Source organism: Crinia signifera, chromosome 7 (assembly GCF_055691185.1).
Source record: "Crinia signifera chromosome 7, ASM5569118v1, whole genome shotgun sequence".
Classification (NCBI taxonomy): domain Eukaryota; kingdom Metazoa; phylum Chordata; class Amphibia; order Anura; family Myobatrachidae; genus Crinia; species Crinia signifera.
Window position 1 is genome coordinate 188,662,265 of NC_139223.1, and position 26,918 is coordinate 188,689,182.

At 45.8% G+C, this 26,918-nt stretch overlaps 1 protein-coding gene across 3 annotated transcripts in view; it reads right to left on the reverse strand.

The window, feature by feature from the left end:
- OSBPL6 (oxysterol binding protein like 6) overlaps nucleotides 1-26,918 on the reverse strand; it is a 174,595-nt gene that overhangs the window by 56,341 nt on the left and 91,336 nt on the right. For 2 of the 3 annotated variants that reach the window (XM_083154715.1, XM_083154717.1), the window contains exons 4-7: nucleotides 15,615-15,737; nucleotides 12,364-12,417; nucleotides 10,404-10,517; nucleotides 9,956-10,126 (exon numbers count right to left, since the gene is read on the reverse strand). In XM_083154715.1, coding sequence (XP_083010841.1) covers nucleotides 9,956-10,126; nucleotides 10,404-10,517; nucleotides 12,364-12,417; nucleotides 15,615-15,737 — 462 coding nt within the window. The remainder of the gene's footprint in view (nucleotides 1-9,955; nucleotides 10,127-10,403; nucleotides 10,518-12,363; nucleotides 12,418-15,614; nucleotides 15,738-26,918) is intronic. The other variant, XM_083154716.1, reaches the window with a different exon arrangement.

Genomic DNA, 26,918 nt, shown 5'->3' on the forward strand with positions numbered 1-26,918 from the left:
GGAGCAGCCCCTGGTTTTATCCTGCATATGCTGTTTTTAGTCTTAAATGACTCAATGTGATCAAGTATTGTGAAATACTTACCCACATCTCACAACATTGGTGGCAGTGGAGGAGGGACACCATGTGCGACCCATGGGGGTGCTCAAGCTGGCCGCCGCAAGTCCTACACAGAGGGCAGGAAACCTCTGTCCACTGATGGAGATGCTGGCCTCTATCTATACCACCACCCATCCCCCTCCCCCCACCCACACACACACACAAACACAATGGCAACACAAAGTCTCAGTTTGGCGATCGGCAGCCTTCGCCACCCCATTCCTACCCACCAAAAGGCACCAGACTGTTGATTACTGACAGTCCGAAGCTGGTCAGCATCCACTGTTGTGGGATCCAGTCAAAAAATGCGCATAACGGGTCTTGCACATGTAATGCTACTCCATATACATCTGAATTACCCGTACTGTGTGGACTGGTAAACTCATTCAGGGTCAGATGCACTAAGCTTCAAAAGTGATAAAATGGAGAGTGATAACCAACCAATCAGCTCCTACCTGACATTTTTCAAACAAAGGGGGAGATTCTCTAAACTAAAAATGTGGTAAAACCCCCGTTATCTGGGTTTTTACTGCATTTTGGGACGCTCTAAGCATCCCCCACCGGGTTACCGTGGCAGGGGCATCACCAGATTTTTCCCCTATGGGCTTCTAACGCAACCCCCCACTGCCCCGCACCGACCCCCCGCCGCCCCGCACCGACCCCCCCTCACCTGTGTATGGGCAGCACAGAGCTGTGCTGCCCGGACCTGTGACCTCCTCCTTCCTGCACTATGATCCTCTTCCGGGTGCAGGGAGGAGGAGAGCCCCCCCCCCCCCCCCCCCCCGCCACAGCAGCAGCACAGTGCCGGGTATGGGAGGGAGGGGGGAGCCGCTGACTCACTGCAAAGGACGCAAGAGCTGTCCTTTGCCATAATTACAGCATAGTTACAGCATGTGCGATAATTATGTATGCGGTAGGGGGCGTTAAGGGGGCATGGATGTTAGAGCATCCCCCCACAGTCTGTGACAAGGCAGGCAGGAGCGGATTGGATGGCTGTTTATCACTCTCCTCATAGAGATACTGGCATCACAGCTACAGTATGTCGAATCCCATCATGGCAAAGGGATAATGCAAAGCTGAAGTCAGGAAATGCAGCCAAAGGCATCAGTGCCAGATCGTTGTCAAACAAGCAAAGGTCAGGAAATCCATCAGCAATCATGAATAGCTGTAATAAAGGTTTGACCACAATAATCAGGCACAAGCAGCATTGGCATCCTGCCTTAACTACTCATAGCCTGCAGGGGATTGGCTGTGTCCAGTGAGTGGGCGAAGAGCCAGTAATATGCAGAAAGTTTGTGACTAACAAACCACCCTGTGCGGCGTGCACCACTAAACTGCTGACGCTCTACTGGTTTGTAGTGCATAAGGTTGCAGGATCAAAGCCTTCTAAGTGCATCAGCAAAGCACCCTGTGCGGCGTGCACCACTAAACTGCTGACGCTCTACTGGTTTGTAGTGCATAAGGTTGCAGGATCAAAGCCTTCTAAGTGCATCAGCAAAGCACCCTGTGCGGCGTGCACCACTAAACTGCTGACGCTCTACTGGTTTGTAGTGCATAAGGTTACAGGATCAAAGCCTTCTAAGTGCATCAGCAAACCACCCTGTGCGGCGTGCACCACTAAACTGCCGACGCTCTACTGGTTTGTAGTGCATAAGGTTGGAGGATCAAGTCCTTCTAAGTGCATCAGCAAACCAACCTGTGTGGCATGTACCACTAAACTGCTGACGCTCTACTGGTTTGTAGTGCATAAGGTTGGAGGATCAAGTCCTTGTAAGTGCATCAGCAAACCACCCTGTGCGGCGTGCACCACTAAACTGCGATGCTCTACTGGTTTGTAGTGCATAAGGTTGCAGGATCAAGTCCTTCTAAGTGCATCAGCAAACCACCCTGTGCGGCGTGCACCACTAAACTGCTGACGCTCTACTGGTTTGTAGTGCATAAGGTTGCAGGATCAAGTCCTTCTAAGTGCATCAGCAAACCACCCTGTGCAGCGTGCACCACTAAACTGCTGACGCTCTACTGGTTTGTAGTGCATAAGGTTGCAGGATCAAGTCCTTCTAAGTGCATCAGCAATGGATTACTATCCATACACAATTCCTGAACCGTCAAAGAGTATCCGCTGTCTTTACAAATCTGAGTAGGTCTGGTGCTTCAACTAACTGCGACTGAGACAGGCCGGACGTGGTCATCGCTTATGTCACAGACTCTCCTCAAAAATGCGGGCTCTCTACGTTTTTACTGACACACCAAGAAAACGGACGGTTTCCATCCCCAAACATCAGCTTCCTGTCAGTCAAACTGCGGCTTTGTTGCATTTACGATCCATACGCATTTTCCCCTTGTGCATACACGGTGCGTCACAGTACGCATGCGTAGTCATTTGATCTTGTCTGGATTCTCTGATTAGCAATCTACGCTAGCTCCTTAATTCTATGTTGGAAGCACAAATTCATGCAAATTCCTATCTTAATTTCCTTTTAAATCCTAAAACAAGACACTTATGTGCAATCCCATAGACGCAACAAATGTTCCTTCAACATTTTAATGTGATAAGAAATGCATCTGTCAGTGAATGTTGGCATTATAAAACATGAAGGCGGAAATCTGTCATGAGTAAGGCACATGGGATTTATGCACGGATTGCAGAGATTATGGAATAACATTTCTAAAATAAAATGTGTCCTAAATGCTGGAAGGCTCAATACAGGAAGGAAGCTGGCACTCAGGGTGGGCTTGGGAGGAAGATGGCGCTCAGGGTGGGCTTGGGAGGAAGATGGCGCTCAGGGTGGGCTTGGGAGGAAGATGGCGCTCAGGATGGGCTTGGGAGGAAGATGGCGCTCAGGGTGGGCTTGGGAGGAAGATGGCACTCAGGGTGGGCTTGGGAGGAAGATGGCGCTCAGGGTGGGCTTGGGAGGAAGATGGCGCTCAGGGTGGGCTTGGGAGGAAGATGGCACTCAGGGTGGGCTTGGGAGGAAGATGGCGCTCAGGGTGGGCTTGGGAGGAAGATGGCACTCAGGGTGGGCTTAAATTTAGGGGCATATTCCATCTCCCGCCTCCATTCACTATGGTGGAAATGGTGGCATGGTCCTATTCAATGCTGTCTTCCCCAACACCATTGAACAGGGATCTAGGCAGAATGTGCCCAACTTCACAAGCAGTCAAGAACGTTCTGCCAAGAACGGGCAAGAATTGAGGAGCCTCCGGCCGCAGCTCACGAATTCCTGTCCAGTTCCTGTGGCCACGCCCCTTCTCGGGACAGGGTCTCGGCTGTATATGGATTTGCGACACCTGTAACCCAACATTGAATACCCCCCTAATTGTTTTGGGATGGCTGGGTACTATTGGTCATCGTCTATGGATGGGATTAACAGAAAAGGGAGTAACACTTTGGTATTTGTTCAATACGCTCCCCCAATTGGAGATATCTCCAACAGTATCTCCAATTATGCATCTAGCAAAAAGAAAAATCAAATCCCTTTTACAGGAACATCAAATTCACCAGAAATAGGACTTTTTCTTATTTGATACATGTTATACCTAAAACTATATTTTATGGAAGGGTCAACACTCACAGGCTAGTGTACTTGCTCCCAGACTAGGGGAAATGCCAGGCTGAGTGATGGACAGTTGTAGCAGATGCTAGGAGCATTTGGGTCCATTGGACTAGGGAGGCCATTGGTTAGCGAGCCTTCTAACGCCGCCCGTCGAGCATATGAATGCACGCCCCCACCGTTTGAGAATGTAACCACCCGTACTGCGAACGGATGTTTGCCATAAACATCCAATCACAGTATAGCGTGCAGGCCCAAAATTATTTGATGGTCATGACCATCGAATGATTTCTGTAGTGCTTGCAAATCTAAGTTAGTCTCTGCTGACTTAGATCTCCGGTGTCCTGCTCCGAGAACTGCGCGGGCAGCTGGCGTCTGGTTACGCCAGCCGGCCCAGGGGACCCTGGGATCTGTTGATGTCATCAACTCCCGAGGGTGACCGTGTCAACTGAGGATTGGGAAAGGTCACAGGGACTCGAGCTGCCCGGGATCTTCGCATGCAGTCCTTCTGTATATATCATATGCGATCCCATTCCCTGCTGGTGGAAGGCTGTCCGAGTCAGAGGTCAGATGTACAAGCAGGTCCACCCTCCGACTCCGATCCCCCCCATGACCCCATATCGGATCAGATTTCAAACACCGACCCAATGGCCCAATCCGTCGGAATCAGTTGAAAAGTGGCCAAATCGGACAAGTGTATGGCCAGCTTCACTCCTTGGAGCTGATGGTTGACATGGAGTTCCTTTTGGATACAGGGGGTGAGGTGCATACACATTGGGGGAAATGGTCATCTCTTCAATATATAATACCCTATTACCACCTCAGGTTGACAGGTCAACTGTAGGAGCTTGCAAAAGTTCTGAAAACAAATGAAGAAATCCGGAGTCTCTCACCGGTCTGTACTTCTCTATGAATTTCAGAAATGCAGAAAGGGTTACTAACACATATGCCGGAGACGTAATCTGGACACACATCAATGCTCCTTTTATTATAGCCATCCTGGGTCACTAGAGGAAGGCTCGTTGATTCACAAAGAATCCACTGATCTGTCAACATTGTACTGACATTTCTAAGTAAATCTTTTTTCAAATATTCTCTGCGACATCAACCTGTTTCCATTCTAGTCACCCAGACTGCTAGAGCCTCAGAGAGAGGAAGGGAAACAAACACACAAAAAACCAACATAATCAAAAGGGACATCAAACATACAAGAGTACAAAGAAAAGCACAAAAATAAAACAACCATGAAAACAAAAAAACAGTATAAATCTTTCCCTGCAAAGTCCTCTTAAGTAATTTATATAACATCAACGCATTATGCAGCTTTGCGTTGCAGAGGATCTACTGTATGACCATTCATGTCAACCCAGTAGAGTTGGGAGTCTCAATCATCTCACACATATAAAGGAACATATGTATGTTTCTGGACTTGAAAAAAAGAGAGCATAAAACATGGAGAGTACCCACTGTACAAACTCTACACAACCATGTTTGGAATAGTCCAGTAGCCACTAATAGTCGCACTACGTAGGACAAAGGCGATCTTTACCTGTGGATTATGGGTCTAGCAGTTGGTCCACATGAATAAAGTTAATTACAAACATTACGTTATCCACAAATATATTCTAACCAATAGATAACAAATACATAAGCCAAAATCAACTTTAAAGGACCCGTTTCATATACACAAGAGGGGATTTGTTGCCAGTGGATCGAATCCTGGTGCAGCTCTGGAACATAGAGACCAGAAAGCAGCTGCCGGCAAGAAGAGACAGGCATCTAACCAAGAGGTGGGAAAATGTGCTGTTAGAAAGCTCAGTTCTGTCACAAGCTGATTATTAATTAATATATATATATATATATATTTATATATATATATATATATAATGCTTCGAAAGCTAGTAGATGTAGCTTCACTTGCTACCAACAGATGTCAGTGTTAGCCCGCTCGAAGCAAATGCTTCCAAAGCTATTAGATGGGTACTTGTTTCCTAGCACGGCCACAATCGCGGGCATCGGGTGTAATTTTTAGTGGTCTGCGACGCGACCGACGCGATGCCCCCGATTTTCCCATTGAAATGCATTGAAAAAAGTCAAAATCGCGTCGGTCGCGTCGTATGCGGCTAAAAAAGGCTTAAATGGTCCAAACGCGATGCCCCCGATTTCCCATAGGAAACAATGTTAAATGCCTCAATTTAGCCGTGATGCCCCCGATTTCCCATAGGGAACAATGTTAAATGCCTCAATTTCACCAAATCATCATAGGGAACAATGGTAAATGGCCCAGAAACACCCAAAAACACCCCTGAACAGTGAAATGTCCCCCCAAAAGTAGTTTACACCACCCCACGATCAACGCGAACCCGAAGCGTGGCGAGCGCAGCGAGCCCGCGAGGGGCGGCGGTACGCGTCCTCCGACCTTTTCATACCCCCACTATCCACGTCGGCGTGGAGTTGAGAATAGAATAGTGTGGCGAGCGCAGCGAGCCACCGAGCCCGAAGCGTGGTAAACGCGTAAACGCGTCCCTTCGCGGGCTTCACAGGTATCCGCGTCCGCTCGCCACGCTTCGGGCTCGGTGGCTCGCTGCGCTCGCCACACTATTCTATTCTCAACTCCACACCGACGTGGATAGTGGGGGTATGAAAAGGTCGGAGGACGCGTACCGCTGCGCTCGCCACGCTTCGGGTTCGCGTTGATCGTGGGGTGGCGTAAACTACTTTTGGGGGGACATTTCACTGTTCAGGGGTGTTTTGGGGGATTTCTGGCCCATTTACCATTGTTCCCTATGATGATTTGGGTAAATTGAGCCTTTTAACATTGTTTCCTATGGGAAATCGGGGGCATCGCGGGTAAATTGAGGCATTTAACATTGTTCCCTATGGGAAATCGCGGGCATCGCGTCGGTACCATCGCAGCCGATTTTTTAGTGCATGCGATGGCCGCGATGCCCCCGATTTTTCCTCACGATGCCCACGATCATGATCGTTGTGGCCGTGCTACGAAACAAGTACCATTAGATGTTGTTTCACTTGCTGCCAACAGACGGCAGTGTTTCAGGGACACACAGGGGTGAATTTATGAAGCTTGGAGAAGTGTTATCTATCCCCATAAAGAACGTTATGAGCAAGGTGATAATGGTTCAGCCAATCAGCTCTTACCTGTCAATTTACATATTGTAGCTGATTGGCTGAACCATTATGACCTTGCTCATAACGTTCTTTATGGGGATAGATAACACTTCTCCAAGCTTCATAAATTCACCCCACAGACACTAGACATATATATTATAGATATATATATATATATATTTATTATGGGATGTTTTACATTTTTCTCACTACTTATGTATATGATATCAATATGTTTAATAGGATGAGAGATTCAGAAAGTGAGAGATTTGGTACACTTCAAACTGGGTTTGCAGTGTAAATGATTGCCGCTTTAAAATAAACTGGAGATGTCTTCACAAATCTCTTACTTTCTAAATCTCTCACCCTATTACATTTCACCCAGAACGTTCATTTTTTAGACTCTATCAGTACAGTCCTTAAACTCCTTGTTGTGACTGCTTTGCCTATTAATTAGGTTAAAGGGGATGCGGTCATTTGGTCTACTGCATTATGGTAGAAAGTCATTAGGTCGAATCCATTAGGTCGACATGCTAAAAGGTCGACATGACTCTAGGTCGACATGGGAAAAGGTCGACATGATTCTAGTTCGACAGGTCATTAGTTCGACAGGTCATTAGTTCGACAAGGTCATTAGTTCGACATTGTCTATGTCGACATTCACAAGGTCGACATGGAGTTTTTCACTGTTTTTTGAGCCAACATGTGCCGACAGGCGGTATTTCATGCCCTACCATCCACTAGGGCGTGGTGGGAGAATAAAATAGTGTGCCGAGCGTAGCGAGGCACCGTGCCCGACGCATAGCGAGCGCAGCGAGCGATGCGAGGGGATGCAGTGCACTTTAAACTGTGTCCATGTCGACTGTGTTGACATTCAGGTAAAAAAACAGTGAAAAACCCCATGTCGACCTTGTGAATGTCGACATAGACAATGTCGAACTAATGACCTTGTCGAACTAATGACCTGTCGAACTAATGACCTTTCGACCTAGAATCATGTCGACCTTTTCCCATGTCGACCTAGAATCATGTCGACCTTTTAGCATGTCGACCTAATGGATTCGACCTAATGACTTTCTACCATAATGCAATAGACCAAATGATCCCAACCCGGTTAAAGTGTTAATTCCACACATTTACTATCAGTTAAAGAAGGCATGTCCAAACTATGGCCCTCCAGCTGTTGTTAGACTACAAGTCCCATCATGCCTTGCACAGTTTTGCTATTGGGGAATGCTAAAACTATGGCATAGCTGGGAAGGAATGCTGGGATGTGTAGTTTGACAACAGCTGGAGGGCCATAGTTTGGCCATGCCTGGGTTAAAGGGAATATACATTATCGAATACATCCCAGCAGACTATTTGCCTATTATAAAGGTTTGTACTTTTTTAGTTTCACGGCGGCAGGGAAATCGAATCGCATCGCATGCGATCGCTTGCGATGGTACTTTTGTAGTTTCAAGTTTCCCCTGCCCGCGGATCGCATCCCCGAAGCGTGGCGAGCACAGCGAGCCCTGTGAGGGGATGCGGTACACGTCCTCCTGACTTGTTCATAGCCCTATTATCCACGTTGGCACAGAGTTGATTTTATAAAGTGGTGAGCCAGAAGCGTGGCGAGCGCAGCGAATCCTGCGTGGGGACGCGGATTACTTGACGTGCATTCCGCGTCCCCTCGTGGGGCTCGCAGCACTATCCCCAACGTGGATAGTGGGGGTATGAACAAGTCGGGAGGACGCATACCGCGTCCACTCGCCACGCTTCGGGGTGGCGTGGATAGTGGGGGTGTGCTAAATGTGCTTAATCGCATCGCATGCGATCCGATCGCAGATGCGATGCGATTCGCAGGCAGAGGAAACTTGAAACTACAAAAGTACCATCGAGGTGATGTAGACCATGGACTAGCAGACTTAGATATAATGTGCCAGACAGTGTACCTAAACAACACAAACATTTACAAAATACATATACCTATATAATGATATATTACATTACAATTACATGTCTATCAATAAGAAGAAAAAAGTAAGCATTATACTTCAGAACAAATTTTGGTGCTAAGACACATAGACATGGGTGTAAATGTAACAGGGTGCAAGAAGCTAGAGGTGCGAGAATTTGTCTGAGAACAACCATATTTTTAAAGCGGCAATCAAGTACAAGGAAAAACCAAACTGGATTTGGCTTTTAAATGATTGCCGCTTTTAAGAATCGGCCTGTTACCTAAATACATTTACACAATCCTGTTTTGCCCTTATTAGAATGTGTCAATGCAAGATAGGATCTTCCTGCAAAGCACCAATGGGGCAGCCTCTCCAAAACAAGCAAAAAGGAACTTGGGCCCTTATTTTGGTTGACTCGCTCGGGGGCGAATTGGGACCCTTGCGAGTCATCCAGAACCCGCCTGGTGAATGGTGGTATGCCCGCCCCCATTCGCACGCCAGGTTTGTTCGTCCGGCATGCGAATGAAAAATGGGAACATCCCCATCTTTCAATGGTCGCCGACCATTGAATGATGGGAAGGGCACATGCATATGTATGGGTGGTCCAGACTACTCGTACATATGAACGAAGAAAGGCAGTGACATGGGCGGGCGGCTGACATACGGTTATGTCAGCTGTCCACCCCCCCTCCCCACACACACATGACCGCATTACCATATGCACGCCCAGCATTTTCTTGGGAAAGGCCATGAAACGCTGGGTGTATGCATATGCTAATGCCCCTGGGCAGCACCCCACACCCCTCTCTGCCCCCCACTTGCAAGGCATGGAGCGTGCAATCAGCAAACAGATTATGCGCCGAGTTCACAAGCTCCCAGTGTATGCACATGTGCATGAGAAAAATATCAGTCCCAGTGCGAAATCGCGCCCGACCGAATCAGTCGTCTGAATAAGGGCCTTGAAGTGCTTTAGGTTTTACCTGAAAGAGACAATTTCTATTCAGTACTTTTTTGGAAAACAGCCTATTAAATGCTGCCACCCAGACTGTCAATGTTCTATTTTTGGAGCCTTGTCTCTTCGGTAATAATTTGAAGGTGATTAAAAATAAAATTCTGGAACAGATGCATTTTAATACATTTTGTAAATATCTACTTGGAATTGATAAGTAGCTGCAAGTCCAATTTACTCAGCAGCTTCGAGGACTCTACACAATCCAATAAACGTTAGAAACTGGTACCTTCACCTCTGGCACTGTGATATTAGCTGCTGGTGAGGACTCGGTGGTGGATGTGGATGGAAACATATGGAAGCTGGCATCCCTCGGTGACCGTACTATCTCATTCTGCCGGTAAAGTCGGTGGTGTCGCAGCTTTGCCACCCATGCATCAAAAGTATCCTGAGATTTCACCTAAAGACACAGAAGACAGCGTTCAGTAACCTCATTATCCTTCACTTAAGGTAGGTTGGAACCCAACTATACCCTCCCCCCCCCCCCCCCAATGACTAATGCACTATACAGAATGGGGGGGGAGGGGGTGTAACTGGTGCTTTGGAACTTCAGGGGGGCACATATTATCCAAGTATCATTTACACTTACAACCATCTCCAGTGACCAATAACATATTGTATGTAAAAAGACAAATGTCAGGTTGGCCAGAAAACATTTGTGGGTGGCTCGTACACACCTTAAGATGATAGATGTTCTCCTCAGTATCTAGGTCTATCCTGCGCGCCTTCTTCTTGATGGACATGACGGACAAACCAACATCAATACTCCCATGGACTTTACCTTTCTGAGTCTGCAATAGAGGTACACACCCTAAGAATGGAACAAGCTACTCATAGGAACAGTTCTGTTCAATAGATGGAGAATGAGAAATGTGGATATAAATATAAAGGTTTTTAGTACATACCAAACAGTAAACTATATTATGCAAATTACAAAGCTGGGTACACAATAACGCTGTGTGTACTCAGCGACATCTGCAGTGATGGCACCATGGCTGCTTCCGCAGTGCAAAGGGGCTGTGTAAGGTAGCCGCGCCCTATTGTCGTGTAGCCACTCTCCAAGTGTTGTGTGACCACGCCCCTGCAGAGCACGTGTGCTATCAATGAACAGCTACTGTATTTGGGGCCCGTATTAGTTGACCTTTATTTTCTTTGTATTGTTCACCATTTTACTCAATATTTGTTTCGTCCTATGTGTTAGTTTTTGTATGACATTTGTTCATTTACTGTACCGCCTAATACAGTGGTTCCCAACATGGGGTACGTGTACGTGTACCCCTGGGTATACGCTGCAGACCTATTGGGGGTACTTGAAAATTATCATGGCCATGGCAGAAGAGGAAGAATTCTCCCAATGGTGGAAGAAGTCTCTGTAGAGATGAACCACGTTGCATCACTTCCGGTTCCGTCTGCAGTGTCATCAGCATCTCCCCGTGCTTTTGCCTGACCAGCAATCCACTGGGAGCTACCCGTGCTGCCCTCAGACATCAGCAATCATCTGCCCTGCACTGACGGGTGTGGATTGTATTATCAACCACACTTAGGTCGAAAGTCATTAGGTCGACACCGTTGGGTCGACAGGCAGCAAGGTCGACAGGGTTCTAGGTCGACTTGGATGAAGGTCAACAGGTGTCTAGGTCGACATGGAACAATGTCGACATGGGTTTAATTCGACAAATGCGTTAGGTCGACATGGGTTAGGTCGCGAGGTCGACATGGATTTTTTCAGTTTTTTTACACGAATGTCGACACAGTTGGAAGTCAACCGCGGCCCCTCGCTTCGCTCGCAATGCTTTGGGCACACTATTTTATTCTCCCACCACGCCCTAGTGCATGGGTCTTCAAACTGTGGCCCTACAGATGTTGTGAAACTACAATTCCCAGCATGCATTGCCACAGTTTTAACACTCCCTTATAGCAAAACTGTGGCAAGGCATGCTGGGATTTGTAGTTTCACAACATCTGGAGAGCCGCAGTTTGAAGACCCATGTGGATGGTAGGGCATGAAATACCGCCTGTCGGCACATGTCGGCTTGAAAAACAGTGAAAAAACCCATGTCGACCTAGCAATCTGTCGACCTAACCCATGTCGATCTAACGCATTTGTCGACCTAAAACCATGTCGACCTAGAACCCTGTCGTCCTCGTTGCCTGTCGACCCAACAGTGTCAATCTAATGACTGTCAACCTAAGTGTGGTCGATTATCCGTCGCTGACACAGGTGGAGGAAGCAGCGGCATTAATCCTACAGGCGTTAGCGGGAACCCCCGGAGACAGTACGCAGCCAGCGGCCAGACACAGAAGGACATGATTACTGACCGCACCCTACTCCCCCTACTACTCCTTCTCTACTTAAGGAAACTCATAAGCATACACATACCATTCACTTGTACACTCACTCGTAAGTACTGTGAATATTCCAAAGTGAGAGGAGGGGGTACTCAGAAATAATAAAGCCTAATCAAGGGGTACGGGAAAGGAAAAAGGTTACAAACCCCTGGCCTAATAAAAAAAAGTCCTTTAAAAAAAATGACCTGCACCCATGCTTCTATCCCATCTCCATACTGTGGAAATGTTCACAAATCCAAGGTTTGGTAAATGGAAGATTTATTAGAGCAAGCCTTCTGGAATACTTACATCAATAGGCGATTTGGAATACTTCAATATGCCATTTTCTAAGACAAAAAATCTCTGTAATATAAAAAATAAATAACTCCATGTTAATACTGTAGGTTCAACGAGACAAAAAAGGTATAAACAAACTTTCCTCAGAACTATACACAAGGACCATCACAGCTTTCTTGGGAGTCCATTGCAAATGACAGGTCACTGTCATTTAAATAGATTACAGCGCCCTGATTGGTCAGTGAACTGGAACTGCCGTGCTCTGACCAATCAGAGCACTGCCATTCATTTCAATGGAAGTGTATGCTACCTGTCATTTGCACCAGGTTTCCGATGGGAGTACTTGTAAGTTGACTGGTATAAAACATTTTTTTGCCAACTGAAGATGCCTGCATGGAACTAAGAGGACATTTCCAAAGGATTTGTAAGTAATATATAAGTTAGGGATCTCCGGTGGGTTATTTTATAACACATTTTTCTTTGAAGATGCATGGCGTCCCTGTCTGCCCTTAAAGTTGGGCATAACAGGGCCTCCCCACGCCCTCTCGCCGGGCGGGCGAGGGGCGTGGGGAGGCGGGCCGGGGGAATTTGCCTTTTGGAACTCCCCACGTTTCATGGGTGTTCCCATGAGAAGGCTGAGCGTTCCCATGGTAATTCCCTGATGACGCAGGTGCGGGGCGTGGGAAGCTGACGTCAGTGGATGTCAACTGTGCACCCTGTCTTCACACAGCGTGCCCGCAGCTCAGAAACACCGTTAGATCTGCGAGCACTGAAGAATTCATTCGACGTGCGGCCGGCGTCTGGGGGACTCGCAAGGCTGTGAAATTTGCAACCTTGCGAGTCAACCAGAATAAGGACCTTTATGCAGGGCTTCACTTTCCTAAGGGACCCCAGCCTTGTGATTACTAGCCTACGTCTGGTTGTGCTATGATAGGAGGATCTCACACTGCAGCTTCCTGGAGCATGTTATACTGGAACACGCATGTGATTACTAACGCAATGTGCAGCTGTGAGACATGTAATACAGACCGTCCTAATCTCCTCTAATGCTCAGAATTCATTAAGAAATGCGGCTCTTCCTCGCAGTATTGTAGCAACAAAAGGGAAAAACGGAGATAAATAAACTGCCACAACTGCCAACTGTCCTGGAATGTCGGAGAGAGTTCCAAACTTCCTAGACTCCTGAATTAGTAGTTCCATCTCCCAAATGCCACCCGCTTTCTGAGCCCGAGGGTTTGATGAAGCAATACCCATGGAATCATGTTATTACAGTCTGTCCCCTCGCTGTGAAGCGCAGCAAATCACATCAAGCTACAAGATCCCGGACCCCCTACCGCCACATGGAGGACTCCCTGTGCTGTGGCAAAGGTGTAGAAATCCACCAAGCTTACCGTGGAAAATAAAATCTACCCCTGAGGACTGATTCCTACCGCATGGTCTTTAGAACACAAAGGCGGCAAAGATCCAGAGCACGGGATTGAGGATCGCTACCACGTTGGATAATCTCCTATCTCGGCGCTATGGTTGATGATCTGTGTAGTTGCTGCAGATTGCAGTATAATTGGCTGCAATGATCATTCACGTACCGTATGTACCCAGTAGAATCTATTCAGGCCAGCAGTATACAGGTAATAAAGACTTACATGATGACTGCTGGCGCTGAGTGGCCACACTTCGTCCCTGCAGGCTGTGCAATATCACAGGACAACATGCTGCCTGCGTGACCAAATACCGGCTCAGCAGTGTCTGACATACTGTCCTCACTGCTGCCAACCCAGGGGACATTTATTAAAGTGCAGTTCTGTCAAACCGACAGTTACTGTATTCAGCACTTTATTTCTAGTGGTTAACAAGTCAGAAAAACTACAGAGACCAATGTTTCCAAAGCTATACATTAGACACCTCGGTCCAGACTTTGGCCCTCATTCTGGTTCATTCTGTCCCCGGCGAATTCGCAACGGGACCAATGGTGAAGGCCTGCGCATGACTGAATTTTGTGAGTACTACCATCCAATGATTTCGGGCCCACACGCTAGCCTGCGAATGGATGTGGGCCAACCAGTATGACCTCCTTTATTTGCCAAAGACACATGCTGAGTAAGATATCTTGGCCTAAATTAATTTCCGTTAAGATGGGTCGGAATGTTTTTTTCTGATTTTTAACCATTTCCTTACTTTTACACACAGAAGCGTGCACGGATCCTACTGATAATCACCCCCTACATATAAGACTGTCAGCACTGCAGCAGCCATTTTTGTCTCCATCTACTGTAGGTCCACAAATCCATGAAATGCCTCGGACTCACGCCTGTCTGCTCAGACAGTAGGCATGCAAAGTGGTGGCAGATTTGACCAATAGTAAGTTTGTTTGGACGCAGCGGTTCTCATAGTTCATTTCTACACCCTTCCAAAATCCAATGTGAGGAAAAAGGCGGCAATTCTACACTGAAAATGACACTGCTAATGACAGTATGGTTACAGGGCTATTGGGTCGACCAATATGAAGTAGACATAAACTGGGTCGACCACTAATGGTCAAAATGGCTTAGGTCAACACGGAAAATAGGTTGACATGCCTATGGCCGACATGGTTGGAAGGTCGACACAAGCATTAGGTTGACAATGCCTAGGTCAACAGTCAAAAGGTCGACTTGGGGTTTTCAGTTTTTTTGTCCCGAATGTCAACATGGCCACTGTATCGGTGCACCTTGTCCCCTCGCATGGCTCGCTGCGCTGGCCATACCTCGGGCATGGAACCTTGCTATGCTCGGCACACTATTCAGTTGTCCCACCTCGGCACGTGTCGGCTCAAAAAAAAAAAGTGAAAATGCAAAATCCATGTCGACCTAATGCGTGTGTCGACCTTCCATTCATGTCAACCTTAGGCATGTCAACATATTTCCTGTGCCGACCTAAGCCATGTCGCCCATCATTGGTCAACCCAATGTATGTCAACCTTGTATGTGTCGACCCAACGACGGTATACCCTATGATACTGGTAGTGTGCTCTGCTGGGCCCTGCTGGTGCCCATGCTGGTGCCCATGTCTGCACTGCGGGGTTTCAGAACATGCAATGGTCATGAGACTTCAGTCCACTATGTATGAGGCAAAAACACCATTTAAAAAAAAAAAAATCAATTAAGTTTTACATAGTTACATAGTTTAAAGTTTAAAAACCCGCTACCAAATTCTTGACTACTATAAATCCGTTCCGACATGGGTAAAGTGGCAGATACTTGTAGAAATGCTCGGCCAAAGCTTACCTTATGCCAGCCTTTCAGCGGCCATTTTCTTTTCTTCAGCATAAATCCTTCATGTTTTTCAGGCTTCTGGACACTGGTCTGTCCAATCTTCAGTCCCTCTATGATTTCCCAGCTGTCTCCTTCCTGTATAAACAAAACATAAAGTTGTGGTTATAGTTGCTTTTTATAAATAAATGAAGTACGTCAGCCTATTATTATTATTATTATTATTTCTTCATATGGTGCCACAAGGGATCCACAGCGCCCAATTAGAGTACATAAATGAATAGGAGGCAAAACAAGAACACAGCGAGAACAGCTGGTTCACTCGCAAAGGCAAATTCCTTCTCAAATGGACAAAACCATGGGGGTTATTCTAGTTCACTCTTTCTGACAAATTCCTTCTTAGATGGACAAAACCATGTGCCCTGCAGGTGGGGCAGATGTTACTTGTGCACATGTTTTTCGACCATTCTGAATTTTTTGGCTAGCCGAAAAACTGTCACTTTGATTAAATAGGTTACATTTAGAAAAGTGCACTTTTATCAACTAGTCATAAAAACGGCACTTCATTGAATAAACTAGTTGGCCCATCTAAGAGGTATTCAATTGGTCACGTTTTTTCAGCTGGGTGACAACGGTCAACATGGACCACCAAGTAGTGTACTGCGTACCCTTGAATAGCTCGCTGCGTTCGCCATGCTTCAAAACTCTGGTCATGTCTCTACCTTTTGCATGTCGACCTTTTGACGTGTCGATATTTTGATCCTGTCAATCTATTGCATTTTGACCTTTTGGGATAGAGTAGACCTATCTAGACACTGCAGATTTATCAATCAGAACCAGTTAGAGGCATGGAGGGAATCAACCCATGACCTCAGTGCTGTGAGGCAGTAATGCTAACCATTATGGGCCCCATACACTAGTGCGACTTCTCAGAGGATAAAAGTCGCATGTGATTTCCCATGAACTCCCAGGTTTCAGGGCGGGAGGATCATATAGAATGCACCGTATGCAGTCATTTTAAAAACAATGTATTGTATGTGATCCCAGTCATGACTGCAGGATCCAATAAATCTTTTCGGGACCTTGGATCGGAATCTGAGGTAAAACACATACGACTTGACACTTTTCATCTGATTTCTCGGCCTGATGCTTTTCTGGGCCAGAAATGGCCAAACAGGGGGCGGGTGCTGGCGTCATGTGACAACAGCCACTCACCACGTGCAGGCTTCCCCAGGCCCGCTTTTGATTGGGGACAACAAGCGTTTTCTTGGGCGCATCCACTGTTTTTGTGGGCACGCCCACGAAACGCTGGTCATCTCCATGCACCAATCCCGTCGGCAAACTGCCCGTCCCCTCTGTGCGAACGCCTCCGTGACTGTGATAGTCGCCAAAGGCATTCGCCCAGCACATGCTTATAATCCCCGCACCATCGGTCCCCGTAAGCAAATATGCTGGGGACCGATCCAACGGTTATCAGGTCCCAGATTTCTCCCGGATAGAACACGTGTTTATAGATGGCGAGAAATATATTTTCATTATATTTTCTTAAATATATTCTTTGACAGTGTTAAGTGTGAGATTTAATATATATATATATATATATATATATATATATATATTATCATTTTTGAGATATGTTACAATCGTACCCAAACTGAAGCATTGGGGCAGACAAGGCCATGGACCCTCTGATTTATTTTTATTTTTAACAATATCAAATTCATAGTAGAATTTCCATGTAACAATGAATCAAACTATTGTGTTAATCTAATTCCGTTTCTTAGCGTCACACGGTCAGAAATATTCTCTTTCTTTCAAGTTTTTACCTCAGGGTGATTTCTGGCACTTCTCCCAGACTGTCGTTCCCTGAAGTGTCATTAAAGTTTATTCTAATAAATTATTCATCTTCTGTACTTTTACAGCGGGATATACTTTATATTTCACTGCATAAATACAAATTCTGTCCATAAAAAGAGGCAAAGAAAACCTGCAAGCGCGTTACACACTACATAAAAAGATTAGAGAAAATTAAATTCCATTTTGATTACAGTTAACATAAATACCAATTTGCACTATGTTATAAATAATGTTCATTAAAGAGTATAGCACTGTTGGGTATATTAAGTGTCTAATAACACCCACACACCAGTGGCGTATCTTTAATGGGAGCCAGGGGGCCCCAGACGGTACCCTCCAGAGTCCAATGTTGTCTGCAGGAGCACTGCCGAAATCGCCATAATAGTAGCGCGGTGGGTATTTTTCAGGCGATCCATGCAGCATGGTACGGCCAAAACACGGCCACTACAGGCCTGCGTTCTATGCCCACAAATGGTGCCTGTAAATGTATATGCATTTTAAGAAAGTCACATAGCTACATCTACAAACAAAACATAAAGTGCTTCTTATATAGGGTGGGATGTTCTAAGGGAAAAATGCGGTAAAACCCCTGTTTTACTAAAACCCGGCCACCGTGTTTTCGCCGCCAAGGGTAGAAGCCTGCGGGCTTCTTATCGCCGGCCGCCGCAACCTGCTGCCTCCACCAACCCCCATCGCACATGCCGCCCCCTCCCCCCTGGCATACCTTCCTCCAAAAGCCTGGACCTGGAAGGTAAACTCCTCTTCACCCTAGCAACGCAGCCGGAGGTCCTTCCAGCTGCAGGTGGAGGAGGAGGTTCCGGGGACAGCCTGCTTCTGCTTCCCGGTGTGGGAGGAGTGAGGAGAGCCCAAGGAGGGCTACACAGTGACATCACACTTCCATTATACAGCAGGCCTACACCCTGACATAACACCTGCTGTACATCAAGCAGCAGGGCTACACAGTGACATCACACTTCCATTATACAGCAGGCCTACACCCTGACATAACACCTGCTGTACATCAAGCAGCAGGGCTACACGGTGACATCACACTTCCATTATACAGCAGGGCACACCCAGACACCTCTCTGATCTGCCATGGCCCTGTGCAGGAAGCAGGCGGGCAGCTGACATCAGCTGCCTGCCCCAGCACCCGCGTCACCAGACGATTATGGGAATGCCCATAAAACGAAGGGCGTTCCCATGGGCTGTGTCTGCTAGGTGCGAGTGGGCCGGTGAACATGTAGTTCGCCGTGCCCACTCACACCCTGCATCTACACATGAGCCGAAATGCACCTGCGCATGCACAAAACATCGGTTCCCATACGAATACACGGGGGACCGAAAAGAGCCAGAATAACCCCCACAGTATATGTGATGTATACATGTGACAGACTTTAATCCAGCCCTGGTGGGAACTACTACTACATTTTTGAATGAGACTGACCTGTAGGCTCACATCTGTAACTGCCACTGGCAGGGAAGTCCAGGAACAGATCATTTTGTACCTAATGGAATGGGTCATGTTGGAGGGTATGGTATTCTAGGAACCAGTAGTGTGGCAGCCGCAAACAGATTCTTTTTGGTGCATTCTCCCCTACTCGCTGGGGATTCTCTCAGTCTTTCTAAATGGGATTTCTCGTGGACTCGTCTATGGCGGGGCCTTCCGTACGCCACAGGGTTTACAATCCATATCATCCTCCCTCAAGACTTCATCTATAGTCATTCTTCTAGAGTACCCCTAAAGTTGGGGATCCCCCTTGCTCCTTCCGCTAATCTCTGCATACTGCGGCCTTCACACTGAGAATATAGAATCTCTTGCTCTTCATAGTGACAACCACAGGCTGCTCCATAATGCCAGGGGGCCATGGAACCTAATTTTGCTTATTTGGCCATGGCCCCAGCACAGGCTCAGTTCAGCTCACACTCCCCAACTGGTTGTCCTTTGTCCATAGCCCCCTCACTTCCTGTCCTACCCCCTACATTTGGAAGGGTCTGGAAGAACTGGTACAGGCTAAAATCTCCCCCACTCATTAATAAGGATCAAATGGCTTTTAAAACATTTCAGTATCTGTAACCCCTGCCATCATACTTACCTACCCTCCGGGAATGTCCGGGAGGGTCCCGCAAATCGGGTCCCCCTCCCAGCCCCCCGGGAAGGGGGGCAAGTCTCACGCATTTTCCCCACAGCCCCGGTTCCCACCTTCCCCGCGGCATAAACTTCCGCGGAAAGGGGGAAGGGCTAAAATGACGCGATTCGCATCATTTCGCGTCATTTTAGCCTCTCCCACCATCCACGGACCCGCAAATTGTTGCAGCTGCCAGTCATGGGGGCGGGTCTTAGTGACATCCCAAAACGTAGCCTCTTCCCGCCCCCCTCTCACTCCTCTCCGGGCTTCTCCCGGAGAGGAGTTTGAAGAAGTCGGCAAGTATGCCTGCCATACATCATCTAACGTGCAGCCCGCCTGACCTATGACTGGTCTGATGCGCACGGGACCGTGCATCGGATTAGATGTCATACACATGCGATTTGGGCCGATTTCACAGCCCGATCTTCCGGAATCGGGTGACACCGGGCCCAAATCGCATAGTGTATGGGGGCCTTTACCCCCTAGTCTTGATAAATATGCCCACTAGTGTGGTTTGATGCCAGAAACAGTCATCTTTAATGCTACATCTGCAATCACCCACAATTTAAAAACAGGCCCTGTTACACTGTACTGAGTGACAGGCCAGTATTGCAGCTAATGAGAGATCCTACAGTATATGCAGATTGTGACTTCCATCACTTATTCCGACAAAGGAGCACAAACAGATTTTTTCACAACGGCTCTGTCTGCACAGAGTGAGTGCCGCTGACCAAGTGATAATGGGGAATGTGGTCTAATACTAACACTTGTCAAAAATGTAGTCTGCATGCGAAGGGCAACAGCATTAGTCAGACCGCGCAGGCCTACACCACACACACTATCATGAAATGTTACAGAAACATTTGACTTCTGCCAGGTTCTAGCTGCCAAACACAAACCCCGCCAGCAGCTCTCCATAGAAAATGTCATCATTGGCAAATTATCACAGTAATTGAAAATCTGCATTCTGGAGTAATGTCGCATTTTACTGTCATTACGCACATCAAATATTTACATTGAAAGGACCATCTGCTCAAATTCTTCTGCTTCTGAATGTGTGGGTAAAACGGTTGTCAATGGGGATAAAGTTGAGCTTTCATGTATACTCTATTGGGAGAGTTATGGTTCTATGTAAGAAATGAGGAGATAGAAAATCGACTTTCAGTGCAATTAACCAATCACATGTGTCCAGGCAGTGGGCGGAGCCATTTACAGGCAAATGCAAATACATACGTGAATGGGCTTGCAGCTCACTCACACAAAGGGGGCTGGACGTCTAGTTTGGGGTTCACTTTCAAAATGAAGAAAGGAAGAAAAAATGAAATGGAACAATGAAAGATAAACTAGGCAGGTATGGATCATTGGGTAGACAGCATGATGGTCAACAATCAATAGGTCGACACAATTATGTCGACATGTAGGGCGGTGAACATGACTGTAGGTCGACATGGGTTAGGTCGACAGGGTCATTAGGTTGATACAAGCATTAGGTCGACATGGGGTTTTTCACTTTTTTTGTCCAGAATTTCAACACAGTCGACATAGACATTGAAACGTAGCTGTGCTCGCCATGCTTCGGGCACACTATTTTATTTTCCCACCACGTCCTAGTGGATGGTAGGGCAGGAAATACCTCCTGTCGAAAAAAAAAAGTGAAAAACATAATGACTACATTTGACCTTCCGCCATGTTGACCTAATGCGTGTGTCGACCTTCCTGCATGTCGACCTAATGATGTCAACCCAATGCTTGTAGACCTAGTGACCGTATCCCAACTAGGCAAAGCATTCTCTAGCTTTTGGACAAATGTTCTATCAAATTATATATATTTTTTGAATTAGCAGCAGTGTATGGGTCATCTCACCCCCATGAGCAGCCAGGGACCTCCCCAGGTGGCAGGATCGCATGCGGTAGGTTGCCTGAGGTCCTGTTACGTGCAATGTATGGCATGCGACCCCGCTCCCCACCACCGGGAGGCGAGCAGAGGCGGCGTTTGGACGGGCAGGAGGTCCGACCTCCGGCTCAGGTCCAATGCACATGGGACAGCGCATCGTACAATGGGGACATCAAACACATCCGATTTGGGCCGATTTCTTCTGCCCAATACGTCGGGTGAAATTGGCCCAAATCAGACAAGTGTATGGGCACCTTCAGAGGCATAAAAAGTTATGCATTTTTTTTATGTATTTTTGTATCTTTTATAGCAGTTTCTCATCCCAGAATATCTACAGTATATTATTATTATTATTATTAGTTATTTATAGAGAACACACATTCCGCAGCGCTTTACAGAGAATAGTTGAACATTCACATCAGTCCCTGCCCCAGTGGAGCTTACAATCTATATTCCCTACCACATGTACACGCACACACAGACATTCTAGGGTTAATTTGTTGGGAGCCAATTAGCCTACCAGTATATCTTTGGGTTGTGGGAGGAAAGCAAAGTGCCTAGAGGAATCCCACGCAAGCACAGGGAGAATATACAAACTCTGCACAGTTAGGGGCAAGCTAGGAATCGAACCCATGACCCCAGTGCTGTGAGGCAGTAATGCTAACCTTTACACCATCTGTTCTGTCCCATATGAAAGACAGGTGAGAGAACATTACACTAGTTAAATAAATATTTTATTTGTTCAACAAGTTAAAATCCCATCAAAATGACGGCTTCTGCATTGTACTTTCAATTTGAGCTGTGACAGTTTTTAGCCCATGAACTCTACACCCCACCCCAGTCCCTATCCACTCCTACCTCCAATATCTGTTTTAACAGCTCCCACTCTCCATATCCAGCAAGTAGTTAGCCTTTTATATACAGTATATAGATTTCTCACATGGTAAACAAGACCTCCCCTGTATTCAGTGTACATAGAGTGAACAGAAGAGCATCACTTGCCTGTACAACATCCAAATCTAGCAAGAAAGCACCATATACTGTAGCAGCTGAGAATCAAAAAACAGGGGAGGGGGGGGGCAGACTTATTAGGCTTGGTGAAATGATAAAGTAGACTGTGATAATGCACTAGCCAATCATCTCCCAACTGTCATTTTGCACTGGGAGGCTGCAGCCCTGAGTCTCTAATCTGCCAGTGAATTAATATACACATTAAGATTGTGCTGGGTTCAAACTGACAGGGTTGGACTGGGGTCTGGAGGCCCACCGGGGTAGGGGCCCATGCTTAATGGGTGGGGTCAGGCGAATCTTGGTGTAGTTTCTATAGAAGCAAACCAAGCACCCTTGTTTATCAGTGGTCCTGCACCAGCAGTTAACGGACCTCTAATTGTGTAACAATGTATAATCTGAGTGCAATATGTGGAATCTGATCCCTAGAGACCAGGGGGCAGGGCCCTCAGGCAGTAGGGCACACCAAGGATTTCCCCTTCAACCTTGTGGGCCTGTCCAACACTGGACCAAAGGCCAAAAGGGTTCATCACAATTTATTTATTTTCATTTACAATAAAGGGTAATCCGTGGCCTAGATTTATATTAGCTTAAATTCTCCTTGTAAGAACCTGGAGGTCAATTTACAAAAAATCCAAACAGGCTGTATTGGGGGCCATTTATGAAAGTGGTGCTCAAGTAACCATGCAGAAGTGGTGCTGTAACATACATCCTAACCCTCCCGATTTCCAAAGGAATGTACTCACCCGGGGCCGGCAGTTGGGAGTCCCCCCAGTCACCCGGTGAATAGACACTGTGCACATCCACACAGCATCTATACCCGCAAGCAGAGGGGCTGGGGGCTTTTCAGCAGCTTACAGTACTGCTTGGCCATGCCCCCTAATTTTTTGGGCGCGGGCCTTCGGCGCACGCCGATGTCCCTCCCTGCATGGGTGCAAAGTTGGGATGTATGCTGTAACTCCCAGGACCCTAAACTCTATTTACCTGGCACACATTAGAACATTGAAAGGCTCAGTGGCTGTTACCTGTTATAGTCCCTGTTTTATATTTACAGTACCATGGCTGGCATCACTTTTCCAAAATGTTCTCTATCATATTTCTGCATTATAGTGCATACACACTAGATGATATGCACAAAAAATATTGTTAAGGATGTTCGTTATTGTGCACATCGTTAAGGATATTGCCTAGGGTGTATGCACTTTAAGTTTACGTGGTTGTGGTGCTGGACATTAGCAGCCTTAGATAGGTCATCTGTGGAATAAGAGATTGTGCTGCCTCGCACTATAGATTAATAGCTGAGTAATGGTCTCCAGGTAATTGGACAGATCTGCGATGTGAGTTACGTGATCTCAGCAGTGCCACCGATCTGTAACTTTCTACAAGGTGAGCACTATCACCAAGCAGCCTCTACAGTTATCCTGCTGCTGTTACAACAATAACTCAAAGGACTTTTTTTCTGCCGGACGTAAAATCCACTTGGTATGGGGTGAGCCAGAGGTGGGTTATTTGCTAGCTATTAACAAAACCCATTTCTCCAGCTATGAAATATCAGGCTCCTTTTCTTAACACTTCCATTCTGAATGCCATAAACTATTATGTTTATAATAAATGTGTTTTTTATATTACTTGTTTTGTTTTTTAAATTTAACAAAGATAAGTGCTCTTGCCAAATAAGTTAGTGCCTCATTGTGTACCTGGTAAAATGGATCACAGTAGACTTCATGGCAGGTACTGTAGTTTACAAACCAAAAATAAGAATATGCAAATATACATATGCCCAGAGCATCATAAAATAGCTTCAATACCTCAGGTGCAATGTTAAGAAAGGAAAGTCTTGTGTTTAAAAATTGTGACATCACAACAGAATATTACATCACTGATGACACATAGCAATAATCCTGTCTATATAATGTATAAACTAGATATCACTGAATGAGTACTACTGTATATAAAATCCACCTGCACTGGTGGGCCAGATTATGGGTGGAGACCCCACAAATATTCCACATTGTCACCAGCTTCCTTCTTCTGGTTGGACAGTGCAACATGCAATGTCCTTTTAAATCCATTACATGCGGGTTCTAGAGCCTCGTCCAATTCTGTGTTAAAAAATAAAAAGTTATCAAGCTTTTTCTGCTTAAAGTATGAATGGCTTATGAATACAGTAGGTTGGGACACTCTGAAAAAAATGGGGATGTTCTGATGGATGCAAGTCAGCTACAAGTTATGTTTTTGGATAAAATATCCAATATTTATAACAGCAGTTCTTAGTATGTACTAAAATGGGACTTTCTAAAGTAAAATAAAGTGTTATAATGTGCTATCTCAAGTTTCTTTTTAAGGGGTTTTATGGTAGGCTTATAGTGGGTGGATTGGGGTTGTATTTGGCTTGATTAGAATTATTGTACTCTCATGATTCAGAACCTTCATAAGAAATCCATAGGCTGGACAGCCATTTTTGGCCATTTTTGCTAACAAAATAAGTAAAATTAGGACTTTTTCAGGATGCACATTATAGCTATATTTGTACCAGACATTGAAGGACTATGATGTGGTGTTTGTGTTAATTTGGGCAAACATTTATGGTTTGTTACAGATGGTCGTGAGTCTGAAATTGATCAGTAAGGTCTGATGTTTGTCTGTCATTGATGATGAATTCCCATGGTGATGCATCCATTACTTAGACCCACCCCTCTATTGACTGACCCACAGCCTTGCCCCATTCTTTCATTGGCCCAACACTGTCTCATGCGCTCATGTGTCTTGCTCACTGATGGTTCAAATGGTCAGTGGTTTCCCTCGTTTCCCTCATCCTGCCAACCATGGAATGTGCCAATAGCACTATTGATAGAGGCCATCAATGGTAAAACATTAGATAGTCTTGCAATAGTTTTGATTTGTAAACACTGACATTAGAGATGTGCAGGTCAAGATTTACCCGGATCTAACGGGATCTTATTGGCTATATGCTGTCACATGTTTTTGTTCCAAAACATGTGACAGCTGGATAGGCAATAAGATCCCGTTTTCAGATCCGGGTAAATCCGGACCTGCACATCTCTAACTGAGATAGATGTAGCCTCATAGAAAGTAGGTGTAGCTTCTTATGTATTTGGCTGTGGATCCAAACATCATTGAAATTGGAAGAATCAAGGGTGCTCCACTTACAGCAAGGATGATGCTTGTCAACTCTCCCAGGGGTAAATTTACTAAGATGAGAGTTCTATTGAAGATATGATGTTGCAACCAATCGGATTCTCTCGATTATCTTCTGGAAGGTGCTAAATAAATGAGAAGTAGAATCTGATTGGTTGCTATGGGCAACAACCCATCTTCAATAGAACTCCCATCTTAGTAAATTTAAATCCCCTGTCTTCCAAATATTTTGTTGGTACAGCTCTTATAAAATTGTTCAGAAGAGGCCAGCTTAGTACAGTTGGAGTTAGGGATATAATATGCAGTACATCCATTGGGTCAGTTACCTTGCAAAGAATGGAGCATAAGCATTTTAAAAAAAATCCTGTCTATTCCCTTTTTTACTCACATGCTACTTAAGAAATAATTTCTGCAACACAAGACAATATTACAGTCCACTTCTCTTACATAGCGCTATGAAGAGAGGAGGAGGTTCTACCGCAAAGGTGTTTATGATAAAACACAGATTTTGGATTCTGTATGTTGTTTATTGTACGGTGATGACCATTAAATTACACACAGCGCCTCAATATACAATTTCTTGGACAATAAGAGCTCTCTAAATTTGAAAAATAGGCTTCTGAATGTGACACTATGTATCCCAGAGAGCTGATATATTACAGCTTTCTAATTGTCTGGCTATGAATTATTCTTAGTCTACCGTTTATGGATTGGATTAATCCAGGCAAAGCGTTCTCTTTATGTTCATTCTTTTTTTAGCATCTATTCTACCACAAGCTAACGTCTAGACAACACGCCCCTTGAATGATGAAGTAAGATATAATCAAATAGCCTTTAGATCTGTTTCCGCCAACAAACGCCATGAAGCAAAGATATGAAGTGCAAAAAAGGCAGTGCAATATCCTCAATGGGGACACTGCTTGGCTTGTTTAACGCAAGTGTGTCTAGTTTTTCCCTTGACCAGATAGAGCGTCATTCGGTGAGGAACAGATCTATGGGAGGAGTTGGGCGCGAGTAAGAGTGTTCCTCACTCGGAGTAAGACCCTTATTCTGGTTCACTCACAAAGGCAAAGTCCTTCTCAAATGGACAAAACCATGTGCACTGCAGGTGGGGCAAAAGCAAGATGTGCAGAGATAACTAGATTTGGATGAGTTAGTTTGTTTCGGTGCAGGGTAAATACTGGCTGCTTTATTTTTACACTGAAATAGATCTCACTTTGAAGTAAAACCACACCCAAATCTAATTCTCTCTGCACAAGTTACATCTGCCCC